A 27,406-nucleotide genomic window follows, 5' to 3' on the forward strand; every position below is an offset into this window, starting at 1 on the left:
AAAGAGTTGAATCGAGTTATCTCGAAGATCCCTCCCAGTTCTGATAATCCAAAGGTCATTTTGTCCCAACTGTTGCTACAAAGACAAACCCACCTATATGTTAAAGCAGGTCCCCCAACAATCTCTGGGTGGCAGCACTTTCATAAACCAGTTTCAGCTACTCCATATGACTGCTCATTCATTCAACAGATCCCTGTTGAGTATCAAGCCAGCACTGCCAGGGGCCAGTGGGTCCCCTCCTCTCCACCACGGAGCCCAGCTCTTATCTCTTAAAGTGCAGAACTGGATCAGCCTTTTGCCTTGGCTCTTCCCTGTGGCTGAGCGGGACTCTGGGGCAGGTCACTCACACCCCACCTAGCCCAGGCAGAGGGGGATACTCACGGCGGTTGGAGGCCACCTGCCTTTGCTTGTAGACCAGGAGCAGGATGAGGGGGAGGCAGAGAATACCCACGATGCAGGCGCTCGTAGCCAGAGCAGCAGCCGTGATGCCTGAATGGACAGAGAGGCAGCCAAGGTGAGGCCCCACTCCCATTACTCCTCCTGAGGGAAACTGAAGCCCAGAGAGGGAAGGCCCAGCAACACGGGGACCCATCTTTACCCAGGCCCCACAGCTAGACCCGAAGTGCCCTGCAGAGGCGTGGAAGGTCTGGGAACCCCAAGAGGGCCAGAGCACCCAGAAATCAGGCCAGGCGCTTACAGCTGAGGCAGCTACAGGGGAGAAAGAGAAGGGGCCTTATCACAGCCTGCAGGAAACATCTCAACCACCTGGGCCACTGGTTGCTCCCTGAAGAGGAGAGCAGGCCCTTCACAGACCCCATGTCACAGAGTTCAAGGTTGAAAGAAGCCCGAGAGATAAAAAAACATGTGAAAACAGATGAGTGGTAATAACTACACAACACTGAGAATATAATGAATGCCACTGAGTTGTACTCTTAAAAAAGGTTACACTGGCAATTTTATGTTATGTATGTTCTATCACAGTGAAAAATAAATGAATGAAAAGCCCTCTTTATCCCCTGAGAGACCCCTTGGCTCCAGGACAGGGCCTCTGAAAGTCATCTCACATGTACAGTTCACAGGGAGACATCTTGGGGCAAGACCTAGGGAAATGTGAGTCCTTGTCCAATTTAAATTTTTTAAGCTTTCGAAATTACACGCACACAAATTTACAAGTTTTTTTTTTTTAATTCAACATTTTCTTCCTCCGCCTGTACCTGGGCCCCCTCCCAAGACATAATCTAGATACATTCTCCACATGTACAGCATATATGGGAACATGTGACAACTGCTTTTCCCACTGAGCACAGCTTGGACACCTCTCTGTATTGGCACAGAGATCTAGCTCATTCTGCCTAGGGCTTATCACGGGTCTCACCTAAGTTTATTGAAACATTCCCCTACTGGTGGGTATGTAGGTTGCTTCCATTTTTCAGCAGAACTAATAATGTAGCAATGAACTTGTGTAGGCATCTTTGCTCACTCAGGCAAATACATCAGTACATAAAACCTAGTAGTGAAAGTGCTGAGCCAAAGAGTATGTGTATTTTTTTTTAGGCTATTGCTAAATTGTCCTGAAAAAAAAAAAAAAACAAACAGTTGTACCACTTCATGGTCCCATCCATGGCATGGGAGGTTTTATTTGAGTCCATCTGCTGACTCCAGGAGTTTAGCTGGGAACAGTCGTGCCCTCAGAACCACAACCAGCATAAATGGTTTTCCTTCCCAATTTTAGCCCTTCCCTCTGACAAAAAACCAATGGGGTAGTATACCTTGTCACAGTGTCAGCTTGGCCCCAGCTTTGGGAAGGTGAACGGGCTCCTTGTTGCCTTTGCACTACTTACTTGGGTATAAAAGCTTGTTTTTTATCTCTTTGTATTACTGAACAACCCGACAGTGTAAACAAGCTTTCAGAGGGTTTGTTCAGACCTCGGAAGAGAAAAAGCTGTTTTCGGGTGCGTTAGAAGTACCCGCTGGTACAGGGACAGTTGCTGTGCTGTTACAAAGCGAGTGCGGCTCCACATTAAAGCAGGCTCCCCACGTACCTTAGCGAGGCTGCGCTTTGATGCAGAGTACTGAAAGTAAAACATTTTCTAATTCAGACATCTGAGTATCTCTGAACCCCATCACAGGACCTTATTGTGGGCACTGAGAAGCCGGCTACAAAGCACCCTTTTCTGGTCATCAAAGCAGGTTTCCTCCAGACTGGCACTAAGCAGCGTATGGTGTAGTCAGTCACTGACCACTGAGCATCTTGGCCCAACCTCTCTCCTGACTCCGGTCCCCAAGCAAAGACTCCCTCTCTTTGGCCCCTCTAGGGGATCAGGTCTTGGTTTCTTTACAGCCTAGGCTGGGAGTTGAGGCTAGGCCCAGGGAGCAGAGTTTAGGCAGAGCTTTGTGGACCAGCTGCCCTCGGAGACCATGGGCTCCTCTGCAGAGCGCAGCCTCGCCACAGCTCCCCACCCCACCCCCCATGTGTGGCCAGTACCTGGGGCAGAGTTGGGGAGAGGTCTGGTCCTGTAGCCATCCAGAGGCAGGCTCATGCTGAGGAGGTGATCAGGCATTGGCGGAGGCAGCTGCCCAGCCAGCACCAAGCAGTGTGCCAGGCCCTTACAGAGCGGGGTGGGATAGAAGGGGCTCAGCCTGCTCAGCAAGGCTTTGTCCAGGGCCTGTCAGTACCCCGAGGGTGTTTATGGAGGAGGGAGTTCGCTAGGACTGTCTGGTTCCAGGGAGGGGGCTGGATGAAACCATACATCCTGCTGTGCTGTGGGGTGGAGAGGTTGCTTCTCAGGGAGATGAGCTGTCCAGCCTCCTGGCGCAGGTTCGGTGAAAAACCACAGCCCCTCAGCAGCTCGGGGCTCCCGGGCTCCTTCGGTACCAGCTTCCTCATCACACTCCTCTCTCATCACCTCCCCAGCCGCCTCAAGCTGATGTGGGCCTTCAGAGGATTTCATACACCTACCTTCCTACTCCCCCAAGACATTAGGAGACTGGGGCTGCAGTTTGCTGCTATTGTTACTGTTCAGTCGCTAAGTCATGTCCAACTCTTTGCAACCCCATGGACTGCAGTTAGAGAAGGAAAACTCACAGAGCTTCTTGGCTGGAAGCATCATTAACTGATCTGGTACCAAGGCTGGCTGTGGAGCCCCAGTCTTATAGCAGGGACTGGGGTCTTTCCAAAGGTAAGTGGCAGCAGAGGGCAGGACCCAGCAGTCAGCCCTGGGACCCCCTACGCACATGGATCACCAGGCGAATGTTTCAGACTGTTAGAAAACAGGATGTGCGCCCACCGTCCACTGCCACCTACTTGCCATCCTGCCTTGGTACAGGGGAATGGGTGAGATGATTTGGGAAGCCAGGCCTAGAACTGCACATTAGAAGTAATAATAGCCAACACATACACAGCACTTACTCTGTGCCAGGCATGGTTCTTAGTGCTTTCTTTACACAGAGTACCTCATTGTAGCTCTGCTGCTGCTGCTGCTAAGTCGCTTCAGTCGTGTCCAAATCTGTGCGACCCCATAGACGGCAGCCCACCAGGCTCCCCGTCCCTGGGATTCTCCAGGCAAGAACACTGGAGTGGGTTGCCATTTCCTTCTCCAATGCATGAAAGTGAAAAGTGAAAGTGAAGTCGCTCAGTCGTGTGCGACTCTAGCGACCCCATGGACTGCAGCCTACTAGGCTCCTCCTTCCATGGGATTTTCCAGGCAAGAGTACTGGAGTGGGGTGCCATTGCCTTCTCCAATTTTAGCCTCAGAACAACCTTAAAAGTATACATAAACCATATCTCCATTTTACAGATGAAATGACCAAGGCACAGGGAGGTTCAGCAACTTGACTGATTTCAGGATCTGTGCTCTTAACCACTTCACCACACTGCCTTTCATTAGAATAGACTCAAGTTGCATATATGGCCAGCTTGGTATTTAGCTTTTTTTTTTTTATTAGTTGCCAACAGTTTAAAATTGAGAGCTCAAGTAAAATCTGGACTTCTGACTTTGATTGAAAATTTAGTGATTCTGGCAACCCTGGGCCCCTCTCCTGGCGTATGCCAGTTGGAACTGCATGTACAAACTGGCAGCTGGGTTTTCACCAGTCTCTGCTTCTCCATACCGTCTCCCCCACCAGCTCCCTGGCCCTGTGGGCATTCAGTCTTTGATCCCTGACTCAGCACCTTTGATAACACGGGGTGCCTCCCTGTGAGTTGGAAAGGGACACGCGTGCTCCCATTGCTCAGTGGACATGGTACCCAGCGAACAGAAGCACTGTCAAAGCACTCACATCCCACCCCAAAGTACAGCTGGGTTTCTTTTCATCTGAGACGCCTTCCACCTTAGTGCCAAGACTCCTCACGGCTGTCGTCTCCAGACCTCCAGAACCCAGATTCTGAAAGGGGACTCCAGCCTTTAAGAGGCTTTCAGATTGATGCTTTACCCCTGCCCTTGACAACTGGGACAGAAGCGAACATGTGCCTGTGGCCATTAAGAAGCCAATTCCCTGCAGACAGTAGTTCAGGGAAGCAGGGAGCAGAGTGAGGCTGCACATCCCGTGAACTGGAGAGGAAGGACTATGTCAAAACCTGAGAGTCGAGGTGCCCAGCAAAGGAAGCCTGACCTACTCTTAGCAGTCAAGTTCTGCCTCACCCTTGGGCTCTTATCAGTCAGACTCCTGGAACTTCCCAGGCGACTTCTGTTCCCTTAACTCCAGCAGCTGCGGCTCTCGAGTCTAGAGCAAGAAAAATGACCCAGGTCGCCACTCCCTCTCCATTTCACACCTGGTTTCTCTGACACTGTCCCCTCTGGCATCTCTTGTCACTGTCTCCAAGACAGCTGACTTTCAGAACGAGAGTGCTTTTCTGAAAATGAATGACTTTCAGAGGGGAGGGCTCCAGTACTCAGGCCGGGTTTGCACACTGAGAACCAGGTTGCTCTGGCTTCTCCTCTTGGCTCTGGGAGACTAAGAACCACTCACTCCATCCATCTGAACCTCAGTTTCTCCATCTGTGAAATGGGGGCAGTGGCAGAGTTGTTCTGCAGGAGCCCCTTGAGGCAGAAGTGGGACTGGGGGGTTGCTCATAGTGGAAGGGGTGATGGGGAAGTGAACACTCATGGACCCACCCGGTGAGGCTTTCCCTGTCCTGTGCACAGCACGTGTGTGCGCACACAGTCGTGAGGCTGCTGCATGGGCAGGAAGGGGCTGCCGGGGTGTGGGGGGAGGGGGCTCTCCACCCTCCCCAGGGAGCCACCAGTGGAGGAAGTGAGGAAGGCAGCAGCTTGGTGCGAGGCCACACATGAGCTCTGTGGTGTGCAGGCGAAGAGGCTTGTTCTTCGTTTCTTAGTTCCATGTGGGTCTGGCTCAGACCAAAAGTGTGTTCTAATTTTATTCCTGGCTAGTCTGTTTGTTGTTTCAAAAAAAAAAGAGTAGTTTGAATAGAAAGTCACCATGGCCTTTGAGTGGGGGCTTGGCTGTGGCTGAGCTTCCTGGCTTCAGCTGTGATGGATGTCCTGGAGGGCAGGGAGAAGGCCTGCACTTTCGTGTCTCCAGGACCTAGGCAGGAACTGGTCCGGACTGGATGCCCAACAAATACTAATAGAAGGCTGAGGAAGCCAAGAACGCCTCCTGTCAGAAGAGGGGGCACCCCTAAGACATCTCCCCTTTGCTGTCTCCAAGCTGCTGGGTATTCTCACCTGGACTGCTAGTGCCCAGGCATCCCTCGGAGCAATGCCCCTGCCCTCCATGGGCACCTCTGGGCAAACACCTGGGGGCTGACTGCCACCCACCACCCTGTGCATCCAATCTCCTTCCCCAGCTGTGCGCACTTCACCTCCAGAAGGTGGGGTGAGTACAGTGCCAGCTGACTTCCCTTGTCGGATGTGTGAATTGAGGCCAGTAATGTCACCTCTCTGGGCCTCTGTTTCCACGAGTGTGCCACGAAGTTGGTGACACCTACTTTGCAGGGTTCTTGTAAGAAGCCATTGAGATACCAATGCTTAGAAGGACTTAGCACAGTGCCTGAGATATAGCAGGAGCTTTAGGAAAGGTCGTTCTGTTCCCCTGCCTCAGCCTCTCCCTCAGCCCTCTCCACACACATAGAACAAGGTTGAGTCCAAGCCAGGAGGACCCACACACACACCGCCCTCCTTCCCATGTGGCAGGGGAGCGGTCCCCACTGAAAACAAGCTCGGCAGCCTGTGGCACCCAGTATCTGTCATGGGGGCACTTGGCCCAAGGTCACTGCCAGGGCACAGCCTCACCCAAGAGTCAGGGGTAGGACTCAGAAGCCAGCTTCCTCAAGCTTCAGGCCTTAGAAGGGGCATGGGCTTCTGGGGCCTGCAGCCCAATGGCTCAGGTGAAGGAGGAAGCAAAAGAGAGGAGCAGCAGCAAAAGAGGAGGAATGGGATTCTGTGGGCTTGGGGTGATGAGGTCAGAGTTCAGAATGAGGTCTGGGTCCAGGGTGAGGACAGAGAAGAACAGAGAATCCAGAGGAGCCAAGAGGTGGTTCCTTACTTTCACTCTCGTTGGAAGAGGGTGGGTACGCGATGCACTTAGATAGTGTTTCTTTGCCTGTGGGAGCAGAGAGAAGGGTCATTAAGTGGGTTTCAGACCCTGGCGGCCAGGAAGACTTGTTCAGGCTGGTATGCCCTGCTCCTGTCACAGATACCTTTGCTCATGTCCCCTTGGCAATGCTGGCCCAGCTACACACACACACACACACACACACACATACACACACACTCACACGGAGGCATATTTTCACTGCACAGCCAGGCAAGCCCTGCCCATCACCACGACACCCCCATGGGTGTGTGGCTACCTGCCCACACCCACACCTCTATCTAGTCTACTGCCCCTTGTCATCTCATCTACACACACACACACACACACACTCCTAACTCACAGTGCAGGTCATATATCACAGCCCTGGAATTGTCGTGAGCAGACACACTCCCAGCCCAGGTTCATATGCTTAGTCACTCAGTCGTGTCCTACACTTTGCAACCCCATGGACTGTAGCCCGCCAGGCTCCTCTATCCATAGGATCTCCCAGGCAAGAATACTGCAGTGGGTTCCCATTTCCTTCTCCACTAGTCCCTATACTCTCTCCCATTAAAAAACCCCACTGTCATAAACAGAGCCCTGTATGCCCTTTCTCTCCATCACACCCAGCGACCCAGAAAGAGGTGTTCACAGCTCCACATCCTCACATCCCATCCACCACCCCTGGAGTGCCAGCCATACAGAATCAGACAGCCCCCAGCACAGTGTCACACCACCAGGCACACAGCGCCACCCCCCACCAGTCACTCAGTCCTCTGCTCATCCTCCCAGACAAGCTCAGACACCATCCCCACAGTGACAGCCGCCCCCGGCCGCCCCACAGAGGAGGGGCTCACCTCTCTGCACCTGCAGCTCCATGGCTCCGAAGAGCCGCTGCTCCGAGTGGTGGTGCCTGATCTCCACCACCAGGCAGCAGTAGAGGCCGCCGTCCAGCAGCGTCAGGTTGCGCATGGTGATGGTGAAGTTGCCATGGTGGTCAGAGGCCGACTCCAGCCCGTAGCGCTGGGCCAGATCCTGGCTGGTGTTGGCCTGGTGGCTACTGTGGTGCAGGTGGAGGTCCTGGAACGTGAGGTTGCGGATGGGCCGGCGCTCTGAGCAGACCTGCACCTCGCCCCGCGAGCTGCGGTACCAGGTCTTGTAGAAGGTCACGTCATGCCCTTTGGCCAGGGGGCCCAAGAGCCTGCAGGTGAGGGTGACGTTCTGCCCCTCGGGACACACGTACAGGGAGTAGGGCGTGGCAATCTTGAACGCTGTCACCAGGTCTGCTCAGAGAGACGAGAGCCTGTCACCCACCTGAGCCGGCAACACTCCCAGTACCCACCCGAGTAGGGAAGAACCTCTGCCTGGGGCTTCAAAGATGTGGGTTCCCCAGCCACAAGCTCAGGGCCAGTCAGCTGACCTCCCCAAGCCTCAGCTTCTTCTTTTGCTCATGAACCCGGCTCCCTCCAGGCTGTGTGGGAGGAGCCACAGGAGCCTCCCCAGGTAAAGCTGGATGAGGCATAGGCGAGACACCAGGCAGGCAGCAGGGCGGGCCGGGCCTGCGGTGTCCCTCTCCCAGGGACATGTGCGCTCACCCCAGCTCCCGTCCCTTCACTGCAGGCACCATGGCTCTGCCCAGACCTGGCCCCTGGCACTTGCAGTTCCTGTGCTCAGCACATCAGGTGGGAGAAGCAGAAGGCAGTTTGGGAACAGCAGCCCCTTACCCTGGACCACCCCTCTGGGGGCCATCGGCATCTATTGCCACTCCTGGGGCCAGCCTGCCCCGCACCCCCCTCATCAGCGAGCACTAACACAGCATCTGCCCATGTAAGGCCTGTGCCAGGAGCTCTATCTCACCTGGATGCTGAAGACAGAGCCTCCCTTGGGAGCTTATGGCCTAGCTGGGTAGACAAGTCCTACATCCTGACAAAGTAACCCCACAGGACAAAGGGCAAAGCCGCGCCAGCCTTCGGGGCACTTGAAGGAAAGAGGACGTGACCTTCCTGGGGATAGTCAGGAGACTTCTTAAAGGAAGGAGAGTCTTTGGGGTTGATGGACAGACAGGAGCCCAGCACATGGAAGGCGGTAAAGCAGGAATACCCAAGGTGTCTCAGGGGCAAGGACAGGTGTGAAGAGAAGGTCATCTCATCCAGGCGCCTGCCTGCCACCCGGTCTTCTTAGACACGTTTTTCTCATTCATTTTGCTTCAATAAGCAAATGAAGCCATCCCCTGGTCCTCTTTACCCTGCCCCCATCTCCCAGCATGTAACCATGTTGACCTCCCAAAGCACTGGCCCTTTAACAGAAAATTCTGTCTAGCTGTGAGCCACAGTTTCCTCGTGTGTGCAGTGAGGAAAATATTAGCTACAGTGGGCTTGTGAGAGGACAGAAAGAGGAGAACACACTACATGAGCTCTCATGCCCTCTGCAGACATTGGAGCGATAGCTGTAGTTACTAGACATTAACGATGTTTTCATTTCATTTTGCATCTCGGGGTGGTTGTGGGCCGACAGGGAAGGAGGGTTTGGAAATATGTACAGGATCCAAATGGATATGCCCCTTCCATTGCCATTGCCTGAACCCAAGATAATAATGCCGCTTCTTTCCAGACGCCCCTTCCTTGTTTTACAGCCTGTCTCCCTACCCCTACCCAGAGGAGCTGAAAGCCTGGCCCAGTCAGGAGAGAGGCAGCCGCTGGAGCTTTGGAATTGGCTCAGCCTGCAAAGGAGTCCAATAGCTAAGAGTTACATGGACTCTGAGCCTCAGATGCCTCGCTGTAAAACACAGAAGTGGAACAGCTCCCTGCCAGAGTTGAGGCAAAACTACAGATAATTTACGTGAAATGCTCTGAAAGTTGGAGCTTGATACCTGGGAGCTAGATAGGTCTCTAAGTCATTTCTGCAATTCAAAAGACATTTCTTAGGAGTGAAAATAGAACAGAGAAGCCTGCTTTGAATTCTTTCTCACCAAAGTGTGAATGACTGGTAACAGCTGTGGCCCAATCTTGGCATGCTTGCATATTTCAAGCAGAGTGTGAGGAGGCAGCAAAGACATTTCCCCCAAAGAATATGGCTGCAAGGGTGGAGTTTTAAGCCCCAGAGGGTAAAAAGGACAGATACGCACCAGAGCCTCCCACTCCCGGCACCTGCGTGTGAGAGGGAGCCATTTCTAGGAATCCCAGATTTTTGGAAAGTCATTGCCGAGGTGAGCAAAGACTTCAGAGCTTTAGTTCAGAACTTTAGTCAAGATGCTCATCTCCTTTTCAGGGAGAAATATAGATGTCAAGAAAGGGAAAGTGGTTTGCCTGAAGTTCTGGAGGGTATAAACTCAAAACCTGAAGCATGGGTTCTTCAGGTAAAGAAGGATCTAGTTAGGACTAGAAGAATAATAAATAGGATGGGCATGGCCAGCAACCCAGTAAGGCAGGTGTTATTTTTATTCCTGTCTCACCAATGAGGAAACTGAGGCGCAGAGATGTGAAATAACTCACTGAAGTTCACAGGGAAAATACCAGAGTCAGAATTAAACCCAAGCACTTAGACCCTGTACTAAAAGAAAAAATTTCAGAATTTGGCAGCCCACAGGCCATATTCAGCCTTCAAATATATTTTACTTGAACCTCAAAGTATTTTACTTTTTTTTTTGAGATTGCCAAATTTTACAGACCAAGAATTTGATACGAAAATTCTGACTTCCAGCTTCTCTTTGAAAATCAGAACATTAACACTAAACCCAGCTTTCCAGATGGTGGTAAAGAATCTGTCCGCTAATGCAGGAGACACAAGAGACCTGGGCTTGATCCCTGGGTCAGGAAGATCCCCTGGAGTAGGAAATGGCAACCCGCTTTAGTACTCTTGCCCGGAAAATTCCACAAACAGAGGAGCATAGTGGGCTACAGTCCATGGGGGTCGCAAAGAGCTGGACGCAGCTGAGCGCAAGCACACACAGCTTTCCTATGAGGCACTTGTCAACTGGAACTGAGAGTAGCAGCCTCCTCTTCCCACGGGGCATTGGTGTTCTAGCTGGCCGCAGTCTCCACCTCTCCCCAATGTTTCCCCCTAGTCTGCTTCACTGTCTTGCCATCAGTGTCCCATGGACATTTGAGTTTCTGGTCCGCGAGTGGGCTCCTTGGTGTCTAACCAGGGAGGCATTCCACTCCCCAAGCCACTGTCCTACAGATATAACAGTCAGGCTCAGAGAGAAAGTGATCCACCCAAGGCCCCCAGCGGAAACCAAGCTACTGAATTATGGCTGTGCCAATAAATGAAAGTGGGAAGTAGTCACAGAAAGGGCCCTCTGAGGAAGAATATAGACCCACCCAGAGAGTGGGCCTGGATTAGCTCTGCCCTGTGCTCCCCCTTTTCCCCAGCTGGCCATGTCACAGCTCCCACCAGCACTTCTCCCAACTGATACCCCATTTTCCCTTTCCCCAGCATTATCTTTAGCCCTAAAACTACCCCCAAGGGTGTGAGCCGAATCCAGATCCAGCAGTACTGGCAGAAGCATGCACACCTTGGGGGCTAGGGGGAGACTGGCTCAGTGGATGGGGTGAGTGGAGGCCAGGGCCACAGGTCTGGGTGAGTGGAAGCAGAAGCAAGAAGTGAGCACAGAGCCGAGCAGGGTGGGGACTATCAAGTGGACAGAGGTGTGGATGGGGTGGGGCGAGTATGTAGGCAAGATGAGGCTAGCTTGTGAGCAGGATAGGTGTCCGTGAGCACAGGGTGATGGGGCAGGGTGGGAGCAAGCAGCAGGGCCTCCAATGGGGCACCAGCCCACAGCTTCCCTGGTCCAAGCAATGGTGTTAGGGACCACAGCATTCCCCAGAAAAGCAGTGGGGAAGGGCTTTTCAGCCCAAGAGGCAGTTTCTTTGCAGACTCACAGGGGAACACAGAACTGGGGTTCAGAGACAGAGCTGGGGAGGGTCATTGCTCAATTCCTAACACCCCAAGCACCCCAGAAGGCCCTCTTCCCCTTTTAGAAAAAGGAGAAGCTACACTGGGCTTTAGGTTTGGGTGTGGGAGAGAGTATTCAGTTCCAGCAAACGCACTGGATCGGTGGGCCAGATGTTCACAGGACTTGTCCTGGGGGAGAGAAAACATCTTGTTTGTTGTGTTTGAGACTCCAACCAGGATAAGGCCAGGGGCAGCCTGTCCTTAGGTGGACTCTCAAGGGCACGGTGTTAGGGAAAACTACACACGTGCCCCCTGCCTTCCACGACTGCACATACACATGTGTGTTACCAGGGGCTATAAATAGCCCAGCTGGAATTATAATTATTTGACCAGAGGATGTTGCTTATTGTAAGGAGCAGATCCTTTTGGACACCTGGGGCATTGTCGGAGACTAGGGAGGAAGGCCCCTGGCTCCAGGGTGGCCGAGAGCATGTGGAACAGGAAAAGGCCCCAGGCCCTAGGCTGAACCTGTGCCTGGGTGGGAACCATCCATCATTGTGCTGTTTTTAGGGCCCAGCCCCACCCCCACCCTGCTGCTGGGTGAGTTTTCAGAAGCACCTGCAGGAAGAATGCTGTGACTCTGGGGTAATTTTAGGTCTAGGATTAAAACACTAGCCTGGGTGGGCAGATCCCTGGGCCCCAGTCCCCACTTAGCCATGCCCTTACTGTGTGCCTTGGGCAGGTCCCATCCTTCTCTGGGCCTCCCTTTCTTTATCCTATCTTGAGAGACTCTCCACATTCCTAGCCACCTTCCAATTCTGAAACCCTGCGACAGGTGAGCAAGGCTGTCTTTCTTCAGGGCAGAGAAGGGTGACAAGAATGGGCAACAATACGAAGATGATCACAGGCATTTATGAGCACTTCTTACATGTTAGGACTTGCTGAGCACTTCACACTCATTTAATTCTCATAACCTCTGATGTAGGTCTTATTATGCCCATTTTAAAGAAGAAGAAATAGAACCAGAGAGGTGAAGCGATTTGCCCAAGGCCACACAGCCCTACGTGGCTGAGCAGAGGCCCACACCTTGGACAAGACAATGCTGCAGACAGGAAGAGCCCTCCACCCCTCCAGCGGGTGGGGCTAACACTTCATCCTCTAGCTTCTCAGAGTGAACTGACTGACCTCCAGTTGACTTCTGCGCTCTCCACGTAATCATCCTTGCTCTGCCTCAGACCCAAAGCAAAAACATCATTCTTTCATTCCACAAATATTTACTAAGGTCCAAACTTGAGCCAGGCCCAATGCAGAGAGGCCATGGGGGTGCAGAGTTCCTTAAGGGACTTCCACTCAGAATTCAGTCCTGCTTCTGCCACTTTCTAGCAATGGGACCCTCAGCCACAGAGGGGCTGAGCCTCTTGTAAAAGCTTCTCTTTTAGTCTAAGGGAATGTTCTTGTTTGGCTTCATCTCAAGATGCTAGTTTGTGTGACCCCTTTCCCCCGCAAGCAGGCACCTCGTGAAATCCTGGGGGTGTGCATGGGATGGGTGTGGGGGTGGGGGGGAGGGCATGTAAACAGGCCTGTATATTTTCTCTGACCAGGCATGAACTTAGCCCACAGTCACCAAGGCAACACCCCAGCCTTTGGAGGTGGGTCCCTGGTTCAATTAGTCAGGCCTAGAAGGCCCCACCCAAACAGCTAGACTCTGTCTCGCTGCTAGGGGTTGTAAGTAAACAGTTACTCGTGGCCTGCTATTGCTGGCCCTGTGCTAGATGCAAAAGGCCAGGTCCTCACCCTCACAGCGGACCCCACATGGACCCTGCCAGGGCAGTCCATGAGGGTGTAAGGAAAGGCCAGGCTCTGTCTTTATCAAGATGCAGAGCACAGAGGGCAACAGAAGTAAGGACCAATCAGGACTGGTCCTGATTCCAGCGCTAAGCTCCAGGAAGTAGCTCCAGGGCAAGGGGCTGAGGCCCCAAAGCTGGCAGGTCCGCCCGTGGGCCTCTGTAGCTGGTGAGGACAAAGGGCATCTCAGATGTGTTTATTGATACCTCCTCCTGCAGGAAATGTCCATTCACATCAGACCAAGGAGTCTAGGAAGGGGAAGCCAGGCTCTATGGGAGGAAGTGGCACTTCCAGCACCTTGGGAAAGCATCGTGCCTCTGGGGCTGGAGGCTGCTGGCCAGCACACCTCCCCGGGGAGAGGCTGGGGCTGGCCAGAGCTGCGCCAGTGACCACTCCTCTGGATGGCTCCTTCCTCAGCTCTCCCAGGCCTTCCCTGAGGACGGCTCTGTGTAGCCCAGATTGCCAGCTCCAGCCAGCTCCCCTCAAGATCCTGTGGTTTGAGGACGTCCTAAGGTTCAGATTGATATCTCTTTGTGCCCGCCCCTCAGTGCAGGAGGCTTGGTGGTAATGGCAGCCGCAGGTGCTTACTCTGTACCAGGCATCATTCTAATCACTTCTACATTGATTCCCTTATTGAGTCCCCACTCCCTGTGAGGCAGGACTGTGACCATCTCCACTTTACCGACGAGGAAACTGAAGCACAGAGAGGCTAAGTAACTTGTACAGAGTTTCACAAATAGTACTTGGTGGTGCCAGGATTTGAGGCCAGGTCATCTGGCTCCTGAGGTCTGCAGTGTAGAAGCAGCCAAGGATTAACCAGGGTCCCCGCCTCCTTCCTACAGATGGACAGTGTGACCTGGCCAATGGGGCTGCCAGCTCCCTCTCCCATTCTCCCCCACTGGTTGTTGGGACAGCCAGCCAGTCCCAGCATGAGGAGAGGACCCAGCTAGAGCCACTGTATTTATCTGGAGAAGGCAATGGGGGGGTGGGAGAATTGGGGTCTGGAAGAAGCCCAGATAGCCCTGCTGACCCTGTTCTGTCCTCTTAGGATGGGAAACTGCCCTCCTTCCCTTATTCCAGGAGAGCTAAACTGCCCCCTGTCACCAGCTGCCACTCTGCACAGTGGAGAGGAGCTGATGGCATCTGTAGCATAAGTAGTTTTACTTTCAGTTTGATGTCATTAAATAACATTGAATCACATAGAAAGAAGGCTATTCCCTTTTCAATTCTCTTTCAGTCCTGATTACATCAAAGAGAAAGTCCTAGTTTGATGCCAGTGTTTCTTCAAAACATCTATATTGTATGCTAAACTCGTCATCTTTTTTTTTTCTTGCAAGGTACAGCAGGCTTGGAGCCTTCTCCAGGCTATAGTTTCCAATCAGAATTTACCATATTTGGTTTTCCTATTATGCACTTTTATGATTTTGTTCTATTTATGGCAAGTGACACTGGCTTTCCATTTATGGCAAGTGATATACAGTTTCCTTTTAAAATCTATTTACCTAAGTAAAAGAAATGAGTAGATTTTTTAAAGTACATATGGTAATAGGCAGACACTGTAGAAATCCCCAAGGTGGTGAAGAAATGGACTGAAGGTCAGGAAACACCATCATGGAATTACCCTTCAGAAGCATGTCTTCAGCCTTGTTGAGACCCTGTTACCCAGCCTGCTCAGGGCTCAGATAAAGAGGGAGTGTGTGTTTGTGGTCCCATAGTAAGTGAACAGCAGAGGCAGGACTTGACCCCCTGGTCCCCATGAGAAGTAAGATCCTACATAGAAGGGCTAAGAGACTAGGCTGGCTTGCCAAGGAGCAGAGCAGCTTCATTACTGAATTATTGGTGTGCACAAAGGTGGCCATTGTTTTTCTCTCTGGGGGTGGTCAGCCAAAGTGAAATAGGCTGAATATTAAGCTCAGTTATAAGAAAAGACCCTAAGAAGACAAGCAAACCCTGGCTTGCCTTGAAATTGCAGAGTCCCCATTTCCAGGGAACCTTAAGAGGAGCCTCTACAGGCACCTGCATGGGCATTTCAGACTCAAAGTGCATAGAGGTGGCACAAAGGGCTGGGCTCAGCACCCCACACCTCCAGGATTCTAGAGAGCCCTGCCCCAGGGAAGCCAGTCAGTGCCTTCCCATGCTCTGGGCACTCCGTTGGACAGCAAGAGAGCTAAGGAGCTTAGCTAAGAGCTAAGGCAGCAAGGAGCTAAGACAGTAAGCCAGTGGCATGTGGCCGTCAAAAGCCAGGAGACAGAATCATACCACATAACCAGAAGCAAGTGCCAGGTGCTATATTGTGTGTGTACCCTTCGCCACAGCCTCTGGGGCAGGCACTGCCATCGTGCCTCTTGGAGAGATGATAGAACCTGCTCAGCCATGCTGAGCAGCGCGTAAAATCACAGAGCAGTACAGGGTCATCTTGAGAGGCGAATGGAGGGCTCATTGCCTCCCCGAGCTGGACTGTTAAGTAACGGGTTGTACAGGAAACCCTGGCAGGCAGGGCACACGACTCCCAAGTCCCTAGCTTCGCCATTCTCACACACGGTGGCATCAGGAAGGCCCCCAGCACTGCTACTGAGGGTCCCCAGGGTCTATCAGAAGCTGTCCCGGTGCTCCCTGGTCCCCCTCCCCTGGTAAGGCCAGACTGCTCCTGGATGAACAGCTGGCTTAAAACCTGGAGCCTCAAACTCAGTCTTTGGGACTTGGTCAGTGCTGGTTGAGGGGTCACTGCCAGTATACTCGATGGGCACTGAGGACCCCTTCCTTCCTCTCTTCTTTCTCTCAGTCTGCTTGGCCCTAAGCCCCTCTGTGTGTGTTGCATATAGGGAGGTGACCCCTCAGCAGTGTACCTCCCACTGGGGTCACCCTGACCCTGGAGGTCAGACCCAAGCAGGGAACCTTTGGGAGAAAAAGAGAGCAACCAGCCCAGCCAGGGGCTCCCCAATATAGCTGGGGACCCCTGCCATTAGGTAGAGGCTCCCTTGTACCCATGGGCTGACCTCAAGGCTGCTTCTCTCCACCCCAGGGCTTCTGGGCAGAGGATCGTGGATTTCCTAAGACTAGTCCTTGCTGTGTCAGAGGCTTGCACCATTGGGTTACTCAACAAGGGCCTGCAACACTGCTTACAGGGGAGGATGGGCTCCTCCCTCCCCAGTGCACCTCCATGGACTAGTCCCAGAGTTGGAGACTCCTGGGTCAGCCTGTGAGGTCATGGCAAGGTCAATAACTTCCATAGGCATGCCAAAGGGGAAGAAGCGGCTCTGCCATCCTTGGAGTCTTCTGGGTTCTGGCCTCCTAGGTACCTCCCTCCACCCATCGCACCCTGAGTCAGGTCCAGGGAAGGGGTATCTGCAACACTCCCTGTGCTCCTGAGCATCAGGCTCACCACCACCATTCCCCACGGTGCTGGCCCAGCCCCAGGAGTGGGCTCCTGAGCATCAGGCTCACCACCACCATTCCCCATGGTGCTGGGGAGTGGGCTCCTATGCATCAGGCTCACCTCCACCATTCCCCACGGTGCTGGCCCAGCCCCAGGAGTAGGCTCCTGAGCATCAGGCTCACCACCACCATTCCCCACGGTGCTGGCCCAGCCCCAAGAGCTAGAGAACAGGTCTGCACCAGCCACCCCATCTCACCTTCCCGAAGCATCAATCCTACCCAGGGCAACCCAGCCCCTCAGCGGGCTGGTAAGCAGGTCTTTTCAGTTCACAGACCCTCTGGACCATGCCTGCAATTAGGCCTGCCCATCTCTTAGCCCCCTTGTTGCGCACTCTACTAGGCAGCAGCATGAATACTCATTAGCACACCCATATTACAGTTAGGAATACTGAGTCCCAGACTAGTTCAAAACTAAGAGAATTCTCGTGACTCCTTTCAGTGGAAAACTGCTTCAAACCCTAATTATCCCCCTGAGCTGGGCCCAGGAAGAGATGGAGTACCAAGCTCTCTCTGGGAAGTCTCCGGGCTGTGTAGACAACACGAAGCGAGGGGCTCCAAGCCTCCGTGCTGCTGGCTGCTCTGCAAGCCAGTGCCCTGTGCCCTATTCCTCTGGAACTCAGTTTCCCAAACTGGGGCTGCTGAAAGAGAGCAGCCCAGCCAGAGGAGGACCCAGGGTAGGGGTAAGAGAACTGAAGTGCCTCTCAGGGTCACTTAGAGAGGCTGGGACAAGGCAGGGCTCTGTAGCCAGCAGGCTGCCGGCCTTCCTGCCTGCCACCATCCCCTGCTCCTCTGGGAAACCATGTCTGCCACGAGCCATGGCTTTGGTGCCGAGACTGCTCCCCCGCCCGCTTTGACTCTTCCTGGGGAGCACCCAGGGCTTAGGCAGCCGTGTCTGCGGGGTGGGCTCCCTCCTCCTCATAGGAGGCCAGGCCAGCCTCCCAGTGCTGAGATGACATGAGCTGCCTGCAGGCTCCCCAGTTTCTGAGGTGTTTTCCAGGTTCTCTCAGGCTCCTCCTCTTGCTCTTACCCTCTCGTCCGCTCCCTCCCCTTCTTCCGACTCGCCCACTGGGTCCGGTGCCAAGCTCCCCACCTCCCTCCTGCATCCCTCTGACTCCCTGCATGACTCACACTTTCCCTCCTCCTTCCCAGGGAAAAAGTTTAAAAGTTGAGTTCCATAGGCTGCCTGCCGGTCCCCTCCTCCCTCACGATCCAACTGCCCCAATCCTAGACAGACAAGAAGTGTCGCCCAGACTGTGGGTGCCAGGACCTCCTTTGCCCCCCCAACTCAAGGAGCCCCTGTGTCCTGACCAGGATACCACTTAGAACTGTGAAAGTCTGCACTTCGGAAGAGGAAAGTGACACCTCCCCGTGTATGGCTTCTGTGTTTGAGCTAAGGAAACTGAGACCCGAAAGATGCTATAAGTTATCTAAGGACCTAGAAGGGGCTCATAACTGAGCTGGGAAATGCCCCCATGTTCTCCCCAGCGCATGCCCTACATCAGTCCCCCCTGGGGGCAGCTTTGCTAGGATGCCGGGAATCAGCCCGCCACTCAGCACTCGTACCCTCAGAGGGGTGTGCATGTCCAGCAGTAGACCAGTGTCCACACTGGCCAGTGCCCACCAAGGCTCAACCGTGAGTGTCCCCAGGGTGTAGGACAGTGGTGTGAGTATACAACTCCCCTACCGTGTGAGATCCTGGAGCCCTAAGGCGGGGCAGGGAGATGCTGCAGGTGTCAAATGCCAGGGGCATTCACTAGAACACACTGGGTTGTCTCCACTGCGTCCACCTCCTGTTCGGCAGAAGGTGCTCCTGCCCTGGGCTCTCTGGGCTGGGAAGGCTTGGACAGGCAGCCGCTTAGGCAGCTGTCAGCAAACAGATGTGCCTATCACCCAGCCAGGAAACTTGGCAGAGAGCTGCTGCCCGCTGCCAAGTAGTCCTAGCAGCCTCTCTGCCGTGGGGGGGGGGGGGGGGGGGTAGGTCACAGGGGGCTGAAGGGGACTCCCAGGGCACTCCCGTCTGACCTGTGATCCCTACCCTGCCCGCTGTGTTCTCCCGGTGCTCCTCCCCCGCACCCAGGCTCGCCGACCTTACCTCGGGAGGCAGCCAGGAAGAAGGCGAGGAGCACAGGCCTCCAGCGCCGGCTGCCAGCCTCCGGGACTGGGGGAAAACCCATGTCGCCGTCGGGCAGAGCTGCGTCTGGCGCAGCCGGGCCAGAGCGGAGCCCAGGGGCACGCAGAGGGTACTCCTGGTTCGCAGCGAGCGGACGGGACGCGGCCGGCGGGGAAACCTCCGGGCGAGTGAGTGTCGAGCAAGTGAGCGCAGACGGCCGCCCGCTCCAGGGGCCCCACAGCACCCCCGGGCGGCCATGGAGGGCACTGCCTCTCCAAGGCTCCATGGGAGGGACTTCCCACTGTCCCGCACGGCCTGGCCTGTAAGGTGGGGGAGCCAGGCAGTATCCCAGGGAGTCAGCAGCGCAGCTTGATCGCTAGTTTCACGCCTTTTCTTCTCTCCTCTATTCCTGTTTGCAGAGGATAAGTATTGGTGCAAAGCCTGAGAAGTACATCTACGTCTAACTTAGCATCATCATCACAGATTGTATCAGCCCTCACCCACCAGCAGGGGCTTGTACCGATCACCCTCCAACCCAGCCCAGGTCCTGATATGTAGTAGGCACTCCCAGTAGTGGAATGGATGGATGGAATCTAACTTTTGTAAAGAGCTGGGTGAGTTGGAGCAGGCTCGACTGTAGATTCCAGAGCCTGCAACACTCTTGTGAACATGTACACATGCACACAGGTGCAGGCTTGGCACACCCGTACACTGGGACACGTGTGTGAGGTGTGTGTGTGCACGCGCACACAACATTGGGTAGTGTGTCCCATAGAAAATCACCACCACTCCTCTGGCCCAGGCCCCAGCATCACCTTGCAGCCTCTCTTACTCCCTGTACCCAGATGTCTGCAGGACGCTCTCACACATGCCCACCTCTAGCCCTCTGCTCTTGCACCACACCCAGTACTGGCACTCCTGGCAATGTCTCTCTCCTTTCTTCCAAGTTCTTCTTATCGCTCAGGGCTCGACTCAGGCTCTTTCCCTTTACAAAGCCCCCTGAATCTCCCCTGAAGGTCTCCGTCCAGTCTACACCCCCTTTGTCTACCACACCAAGCCTGGGGTTACCAAACAGCTGGTCTTCCCCCCAGGCTCATTTGCCCTCCTGGGCTAGACTATGAGCTTTTGGGAACCAGGGTCTGTCTCTGATGTTTCCGAGTCCCTGGCACAAAACTGGGCATAGGGGAGATGTTTGATACACACTTCTCTGAATGGATAAGTTGATGTGTAAGTGAGTAGTGATTTCCCAAATAGAAGTGGAGATGACAATGGTAAGGGCCAGGGATCAGGGGAGAGGGAGAGCCCAGCACTGTACTCTGTTTACCCCAGCCTAAGTGAAGCTTCCAAAGGCTTTGCTGACCCGTTAAGGGTCTTGAGCTCACAAGCAACACCCAGGCTGAAAGACAAAGTACAGCCGGAGTCCGTGTGGGTCAGGAGTCAGGGTGGTGAGACTCAAGGAAAGCCAAGAACTCTGGGTGTCCCATGGGTGGACTGATCCAAGTCAGAGATTCTCTGAATGCTTCCAGCCCTCACTCACAGGGTAGGGAAAGCTGCAACAGAGGAAGGGTGGGCATCATGCTATTACTATGTGAACTGGCATAGGCCTAGTCTCCCTGAAGCCAGGGACTCCCCCTGGGATGGGAGTCCCAGTGATTTCCAGGACATAATCCAAGTTCTTGGTCACAGTCCTGATCTTGCGACCCTGCTTTAGGGGACAGCCTGGGCCCTTCTTCCTGGCAGAGTGTGAGTTCTTCCACCCAGGGAAGTTACAAAGCCAACTGAAACCAGGTGGGTACCAGGCGCTCTTCCCACCCTGGCCATCGTCCGGTGGAAGTGAGGTGGGGTCACTGTAGGGTGAGACCCTAGAGCACCTGCTCTCCCTCCCCCCATCCCTTCCTGGCCTGGCCTGGCCCTGACCACCCTTGAAACCAGACTCCCTCTGCCCCAGGGCCTAGAAGGTGGATGTGAGGAGGCTGGGATTGGGGGAGAGGAGCAACTGCTCTGCCAACCCCTTACCCAGAAGGCGAGAACACCTGAGCTGGGCCCAGTCCCCCTGCCCTCCACTTACTTCCTCCCCACCATACTCCCCCCACCCCCGTGAGCCTCCTAGGTTTGCATCAGGGTGAGACACAGAGGCATTGCCCAAGGTGTGGGCATGGTCCAGAAACCTCAAGCACTGTTTCTGCAGTATCAGGGCTGAGAGGGCCATCGGGGCACCAACTTCCTCCTCACACTAGAGGCCAGGGGAAGTCAGACCCACCTCCCCATCCCAAGCTCCGACCTGGTCTTAGAGAGAAGGGGTACCATAGAGGAGCTCTATTAGAGCCCCCTCTCACTCAGTCCTGCACTGGTTAGACCCACTTCCAGGAGTCTGGGAAAATGGGAAATGTCAGTACCACCACCCTTTTGGTGAGGCTGAGAGTGGCGCTGGCATGTCTTGCTGGCAGAAGGGGCTCAGAAGGATGCAGTGCTGGGCTCCTCGCTGGTGGTAAGCACTCACAGCTGCATCTGTGTGCAGAGCCACAGATGAACACAGTGTCCTTCCTTGACATCTTTACTCAAAGATTTGGGCCCTCCACCACCATTTTTAATGGAAGCTAACAAACACCTTATGGGGAAAAAAGTGTGAAACTTACATGAGCTTTCAATAGGAGAGATTTCAAAGATATTTCATTCTTGGGATAAATGCTTCAGGGGTGTTCCCCAATTCAGTGCAAGTCCCCTCTCCACTCTGGTGGGAAAGTCTGAGAAATGTAAAAACAATGCATTTTCCTTCACTGTGTGATTGTAATTTTTATGAAGAGTCATTGAGACTCTAAGACCCAAAAGAGTATCTCCCTGATGGAGCAGGGGTTCAGACTGATGGTGGCAGATCAGCTCCTCAGAATGTCTGAACCAGAAGGGATGTTAAAGAACAAGTCGGGTCCTTCACTGACAAAAAAGTCCAGAAAGGATCTCTGTGACATGTCCAAGGTCACTGAGCCCCATCTCCAGGTTTCCAACACTACCTGCTTTGAAAACAGTTCTAGCAACCACCTAACATACCCCACCCAACCCCTGCCAAGATCCAGAGCTGCAGCTGTCCCTGCTGCCCCAGGGGCAGTGAAGTCTTCCTGGGTGCCGGTCTCCTGTCCATCTGTCTGTCCTTCCACAGGTGATTCCAGAACCAACTCAACCCCCAATAAAGGTGCACATGAGTTGTCTATAGCCAGCTTTTTGCACTACCTGCTTTTGGTTCCTTGCCCTTGACAATTGCCTGGTCACATTCTCTCTACCCAGATGTTTTGAAAGTGGTTATAACCTTATTGTATTTTATTAGTCACTACTTATAGTTTGTATGAGTCAGGGTACTGGAAGGAAACAGATGGCACACTCAGAAAGGGCTCAACTGAAGGGAACTTAATGGAGGGATTGTTTACAGAGGGCTGGTAAAGCACCCATAGACTAAAAACTGCAGGAAGCCATTTCCACCCGTGGGTGCAGAAGGCAAGAGGGGGATGAGGTAATTAGAGCCCAGTGAGGGCCAGAGCCATGAAAGAGGGGCCACCCAGCAGAACCACTGCCTCTGGCAGAAGAGGGCAGCGAAGAAAAGGGAGTAGAAACGCCCCCACCCCCTCTCCATCTTCTGCCTGGACCTGCCATGGGCCAAACCATGTGGAAGCCAAATGGCAAGGGAGCCCAGGGAAGGCGGTCCGCAGAGGACCTGCTCCCAGGTGGAGAAGCAGAAAAGGGAGGAGGGAAGCCGAGGGACAGAGAATACCAGCACGTGGCTAATTTCTTTCTTCCACTAATCGCTTCTGCTTGTGAAGTGCCACATCAACCACTTCTCAATGGTTCTTGGGTGCTACTTGCTGAGTTTTGATTGGCTAAGTATTACCTGTGGTCTGATTGGACCAAACATCCATCAAAAATGGCCAGTCACTGGAGAGTACGGTGTGAAATTGTTCTTGCACTGAAGTCATATGCTGTTAGCTTTATTTTTCACAACTCTACAAATTCTGTCCATGGAACTGCCCCAATCCCAAGGTCCTGCCTCTCAAAAGTGCTGAAAATAGGTATTTCTTCCACTGACCTGAACAGTGGGTGAAGTTTAAAATGCATGGGCTGTGCACATTACTTTCTTGCCTTTTGTGATCTAGAAGGAGGTCCAGGGTAAGTAAGGCCCTGGCCCAGTCAAAGCTATGGGCTGGAGGCACTTATTGGGGTTCATCTCATGTGCCAATGTTAATCACTAGATCAGTGTTCTGACAAGGATCCTGAGGCTGCATCTGGCCTCAGCAGTGCAATGGTTGATTAGTGATGTCTGCCACTGACATGGACATAAGGGTGGTGGTGCAAGCGCCATCTTGGACCAAAGGAGTTACCTAGCTTGGCTCTCAGTGGAGCCTCTGTGATTTCCTCTATCAGCCCGTGACTTCACTCACTCTCATCCTTCTCTCTCTACCTCACCATGTTGGATCACATTGAGTAAGTTCACCCTAGGAACACGTCCAGCTAGCTCCACCTCAAACCCCCCAGCCAGCTGACCGAGGAAGCTAATCACGCTCTTCTCCACAGGCCACCACCCACGTGTATGTGACCATCGTGGATGAGAACGATAATGCGCCCGTGTTCCAGCAGCCCCACTACGAGATCTTACTGGATGAGGGCCCGAACACAATCAACACCAGCCTCATCACCATCCGGGCCCTGGATCTAGATGAAGGACCCAACGGCACAGTGACCTATGCCATTGTGGCAGGCAACATCATCAGCACCTTTCGTATCAACAGACACACGGTCAGCAGCTGGTGGAGGGGCCCGAGAAGAGGGTCAGCTGGCTAAAGGGACTGGAGGGAAGTTAGCGACATTGTGGGGGCAGAGCAAAGATGGAGTCCAGGAGGAGAACAGGATGGCAGCATGTGCGGGAAGATGAAAAGGCTGGGATAATGGGCTCCTTATCACGGCCAGGGTGTCAGGGCCTACCTCCCAGAGTGGTCAGAGGGTACCCCAGACCCATGACCCATTGACCACCATTGTCCTTCTGCACATCCCACAGGGCATCATCCGTGCTGCCAAGGAGCTGGACTATGAGATCAGCCACGGCCGCTACACCCTGATTGTCACCGCAACGGACCAGTGCCCACTCCTGTCACATCGCCTCACTTCTACCACCACGGTGGGTGGATGGGTGGGTGGCACACGGCCCCAGCTCGGATAGCTCCATGGGGAAACAGGGTAGGGAAAGACTATTCGGGAGAAACACCTCAGTCCACAAGCCCTGCCCTGGTCTCTGCAACTCACCCAAATTTGCACTATGACTTTGAGATTACTGCACCTCCGTGTGGCTGCAGCTGTGAGACAGATGAGTGTGCCTGCCTTTCTCCCCTTCATGGGGAGAGCACAGACTCTGGTCAAGCCAGCAGGGGCTCATGTTCCTGGTCTTCTACCTCCTCTGTGACTCTGGGCAAGTCACTTAACCTCTCTGAGCTTCACTTTCCTCCTCTGTAAATGGGGGATAATACACATTGTTTCAGAGTATGGGAGCAGAAAATAAGACCAGATAACATGACCATAGTACAGCAATAAGTAGAAGTTCATAGCATTATTATTCATAATATTATTCTGCCCATAGAAAGACTTTGAGAATAACAATAATTTATCTACATGTGTAGCTTCAAAGACCCTCCCACACCCATCAAGCAGTATGATCCTTACATCAGCCTGGGAAGCGGAATTGTCAGGTCCAGTTTACAGATAACAGGGCTGGCTGGGATCCGTCCTGACTAAGCTCGCCCATCGTCTCAGGTGCTTGTGAACGTGAATGACATCAACGACAACGCACCCACCTTCCCCAGAGACTACGAGGGGCCATTTGATGTCACTGAGGGCCAGCCAGGACCCAGAGTGTGGACCTTCCTAGCCCATGACCAGGACTCAGGCCCCAATGGGCAGGTGGAGTACAGCATCGTGGATGGAGACCCCCTGGGTGAGTGGGCCTGAGCTTGGTGATGAGGGTGGCATGACCCAGTGGGCCTCTCCCTGACCCCACTCAGGAATTGGATGAGAAAGGTCTTTCTAACTGCTAATGGTAGTTTACCCCGGAATTGTGTGATCTGGCACTCTCTGGGCCTCAGTTTCCCCATCCATAAGATAATGAAAATAAACTCATCCCAGGAATATGGTGAGAACAGCCTGAAATCTGGGAGTAGAGGCTGGTAGCCTTGGAAGGTCACAGTCTCCTTTGAGAATCTGATAGAAAACACCCTGGGTCATCCCCAGAGTAAAGGCTCCAGGGAAGAGGAAAGAAGGAAAGACAAGCATGCTTGCCCCAGACCTTCAGGACCCCCCAAATGCACACCTGAGGGAGCACCCAGACTTCTCTGCACACCTCATCGTCATCCCTTAATGGCCTGCACAGCTGCCTTGGCTGATCCCCTCAGTTGAAGAGCAGTGTTTGCCTGGCCAGAGCAGTTTCTCAAGATAGTTTTTACTCACTCTTGTGGAGTAGGAATCCCAAACTCAAGGCCTACTGGGGCAGTGCAGGGAGCATACATGGGGGGAAAGGTCTGGGCTAGAGAATAGGGAGCCAGGGGGCTGTGGCAGCCAATGGGGTCAGACTGATGCAGACCCAGGGGTGAGGACTTCCCGTTTTTATAAAGAAATGATGGAAATCCAAATCATTGTGAAACATCCTAATTTTTAATTGATTGCTCCATAAATATTATTGACCATATTTGCTGATCACATTCCAGACGCTGAGTATACAGAATGGTAAAAAAAAAAAAAAAAATCAGACACAAATCCCTACCTTTATAGAACATGTGTTCTGGTTGGAAGATACAGGCCATGAACATAACTGATTAAGTAGATGACTTTGTCTATTGGGAGGCGCTAAGAAGGCAATGGCACCCCACTCCAGTACTCTTGCCTGGAAGGTCCATGGATGGAGGAGCCTGGTGGGCTGCAGTCCGTGGAGTCGCTGAGAGTCGGGCACGACTGAGCGACTTCACTTTCACTTTTCACTTTCATGCATTGGAGAAGGAAATGGCAACCCACTCCAGTGTTCTTGCCTGGAGAATCCCAGGGACAGGGAAGCCTGGTGGGCTGCCGTCTGTGGGGTCGCACAGAGTCAGATACGACTGAAGCGACTTAGCAGCAGCAGAGGGAAGTGCTATGGAGAAACATAAAGCCAGGAGAATGAGGAGTGCCAGGGTAACAGCTGCAGTTTTAGAATGCTCAAGGAAGACCTGTGCAAGGAGGTGACATTTGAGCAAAGACCTGAAGGAGGTGATGAATGGGTCATGTGGATATCCAGGGAAGAGCATGGTAGACAGAGAGAGCAGCAAGTGTAAAGGCTCTCAGGTTGGAGTGTGCCTGGCTTATTCACAGAGGAGCAAAAAGGCCCAGTGACGGGCATGAAGCCAACAAGGGAAAGAGTAGGAAGAGATGAGATCAGAGAGGTAACAGAGCCAGATGTTGTTGGGTCCTGCAGGCCATTGTGAGGACTTTTCTTCTCCAAGTGATGTGGGAAGCATAAGAGAGCTTTGAGCACCAGAGGGATATGATTTGACCTGAATTTCAACAGGAGCACTCCAGTTCCTGAGCTCAGAACAGAGAATAGAGGTTAAGGAATGACTGATACGAGCCCCTTGCAGTCACTCGGGCTAGAGATGTGAAGCTAAAACCAGGGAGGCGGCATTGGAGATGGTGAGAACTCGAGTGTATTTCATAGACAGCCAACAGGATGTGAGATGTAACTCACAGATGACACTAAGATTGGGGCCTGAGCAACTGTGCTATTAGCAGATGGGAAGACTGCAGGAGGAGTAGGAAAAGTGGGTTGGGGGAATGGGAAAGGTGAGGTTAGGTTTGAGATGTCAGATTGTCATTCAGTTGCTAAGTCATGTCTGACTTTGTGACCCCATGGACTGCACCACAACAGGCTTCCCTGTTCTTCACCATCTCCCGGAGTTTGCTAAAACTCATGTCTATTGAGTCAGTGATGCCATCCAACCATCTCATCCTCTGTCGCCCCCTTCTCCTCCTACCCTCAGTCTTTCCCAGTATGAGGGTCTTTTCCACTGAGTTGGCTCTTTGCATCAAGTGGCCAAAGTATTGGAGCTTCAGCATTAGTCCTTCCAATGAATATTCAGGGTTAATTTCCTTTAGGATTGACTGGTTTGATCTCCTTGCTGTCCAAGGGACTCTCAAGAGTCTTCTCCAGCACCACAGTTTGAAAGCATCATTTCTTTGTTGCTCAGCCTTCTTTATGGTCCAACTCTCACATCTGCACATAACTACTGGAAAAACCATAGCTTTGAGTATTCGGACCTTTGTCAGCAAAGTGATATCTATGCTTCTGAATACGCTGTCTAGGTTTCTCATTTCCTTGCCCTTTCTTCCAAGGAGCGAGCATCTTTTAATTTCATGTCTGCAGTCACTGTCCACAGTGATCTTGGAGCCCAAGAAAATAAAGTTTCTCACCATTTCTATTGTTTCCCCACCTGTTTGCCATGAAGTGATGGGACTGGATACCATGATCTTAGTTTTCTGAATGCTGAGTTTTAAGTCAGCTTTTTCACTCTCTTCTTTCACCTTCATCAAGAA

General features: G+C 53.1%; 2 protein-coding genes across 6 annotated transcripts in view; one reads left to right on the forward strand and one right to left on the reverse strand.

Moving 5' to 3' along the window:
• Window positions 1-19,118, reverse strand: part of VSIR (V-set immunoregulatory receptor) — a 32,009-nt gene extending 12,891 nt beyond the window's left edge. The window contains exons 1-4 of the mRNA XM_061405823.1: window positions 18,800-19,118; window positions 7,392-7,817; window positions 6,505-6,561; window positions 382-489 (exon numbers count right to left, since the gene is read on the reverse strand). Coding sequence (XP_061261807.1) covers window positions 382-489; window positions 6,505-6,561; window positions 7,392-7,817; window positions 18,800-19,103 — 895 coding nt within the window. The 5' untranslated portion in view covers window positions 19,104-19,118. The remainder of the gene's footprint in view (window positions 1-381; window positions 490-6,504; window positions 6,562-7,391; window positions 7,818-18,799) is intronic.
• LOC133240634 (cadherin-23) overlaps window positions 1-27,406 on the forward strand; it is an 82,224-nt gene that overhangs the window by 20,102 nt on the left and 34,716 nt on the right. For all 5 annotated transcript variants that reach the window (XM_061405788.1, XM_061405789.1, XM_061405787.1 and 2 more), the window contains 3 exons: window positions 23,375-23,596; window positions 23,856-23,975; window positions 24,605-24,785. In XM_061405788.1, the coding sequence (XP_061261772.1) occupies window positions 23,375-23,596; window positions 23,856-23,975; window positions 24,605-24,785 (523 nt within the window). The remainder of the gene's footprint in view (window positions 1-23,374; window positions 23,597-23,855; window positions 23,976-24,604; window positions 24,786-27,406) is intronic.

The sequence above is a fragment of the Bos javanicus genome, chromosome 28 (genome assembly GCF_032452875.1).
Source record: "Bos javanicus breed banteng chromosome 28, ARS-OSU_banteng_1.0, whole genome shotgun sequence".
NCBI classification, from domain to species: Eukaryota; Metazoa; Chordata; class Mammalia; order Artiodactyla; family Bovidae; genus Bos; species Bos javanicus.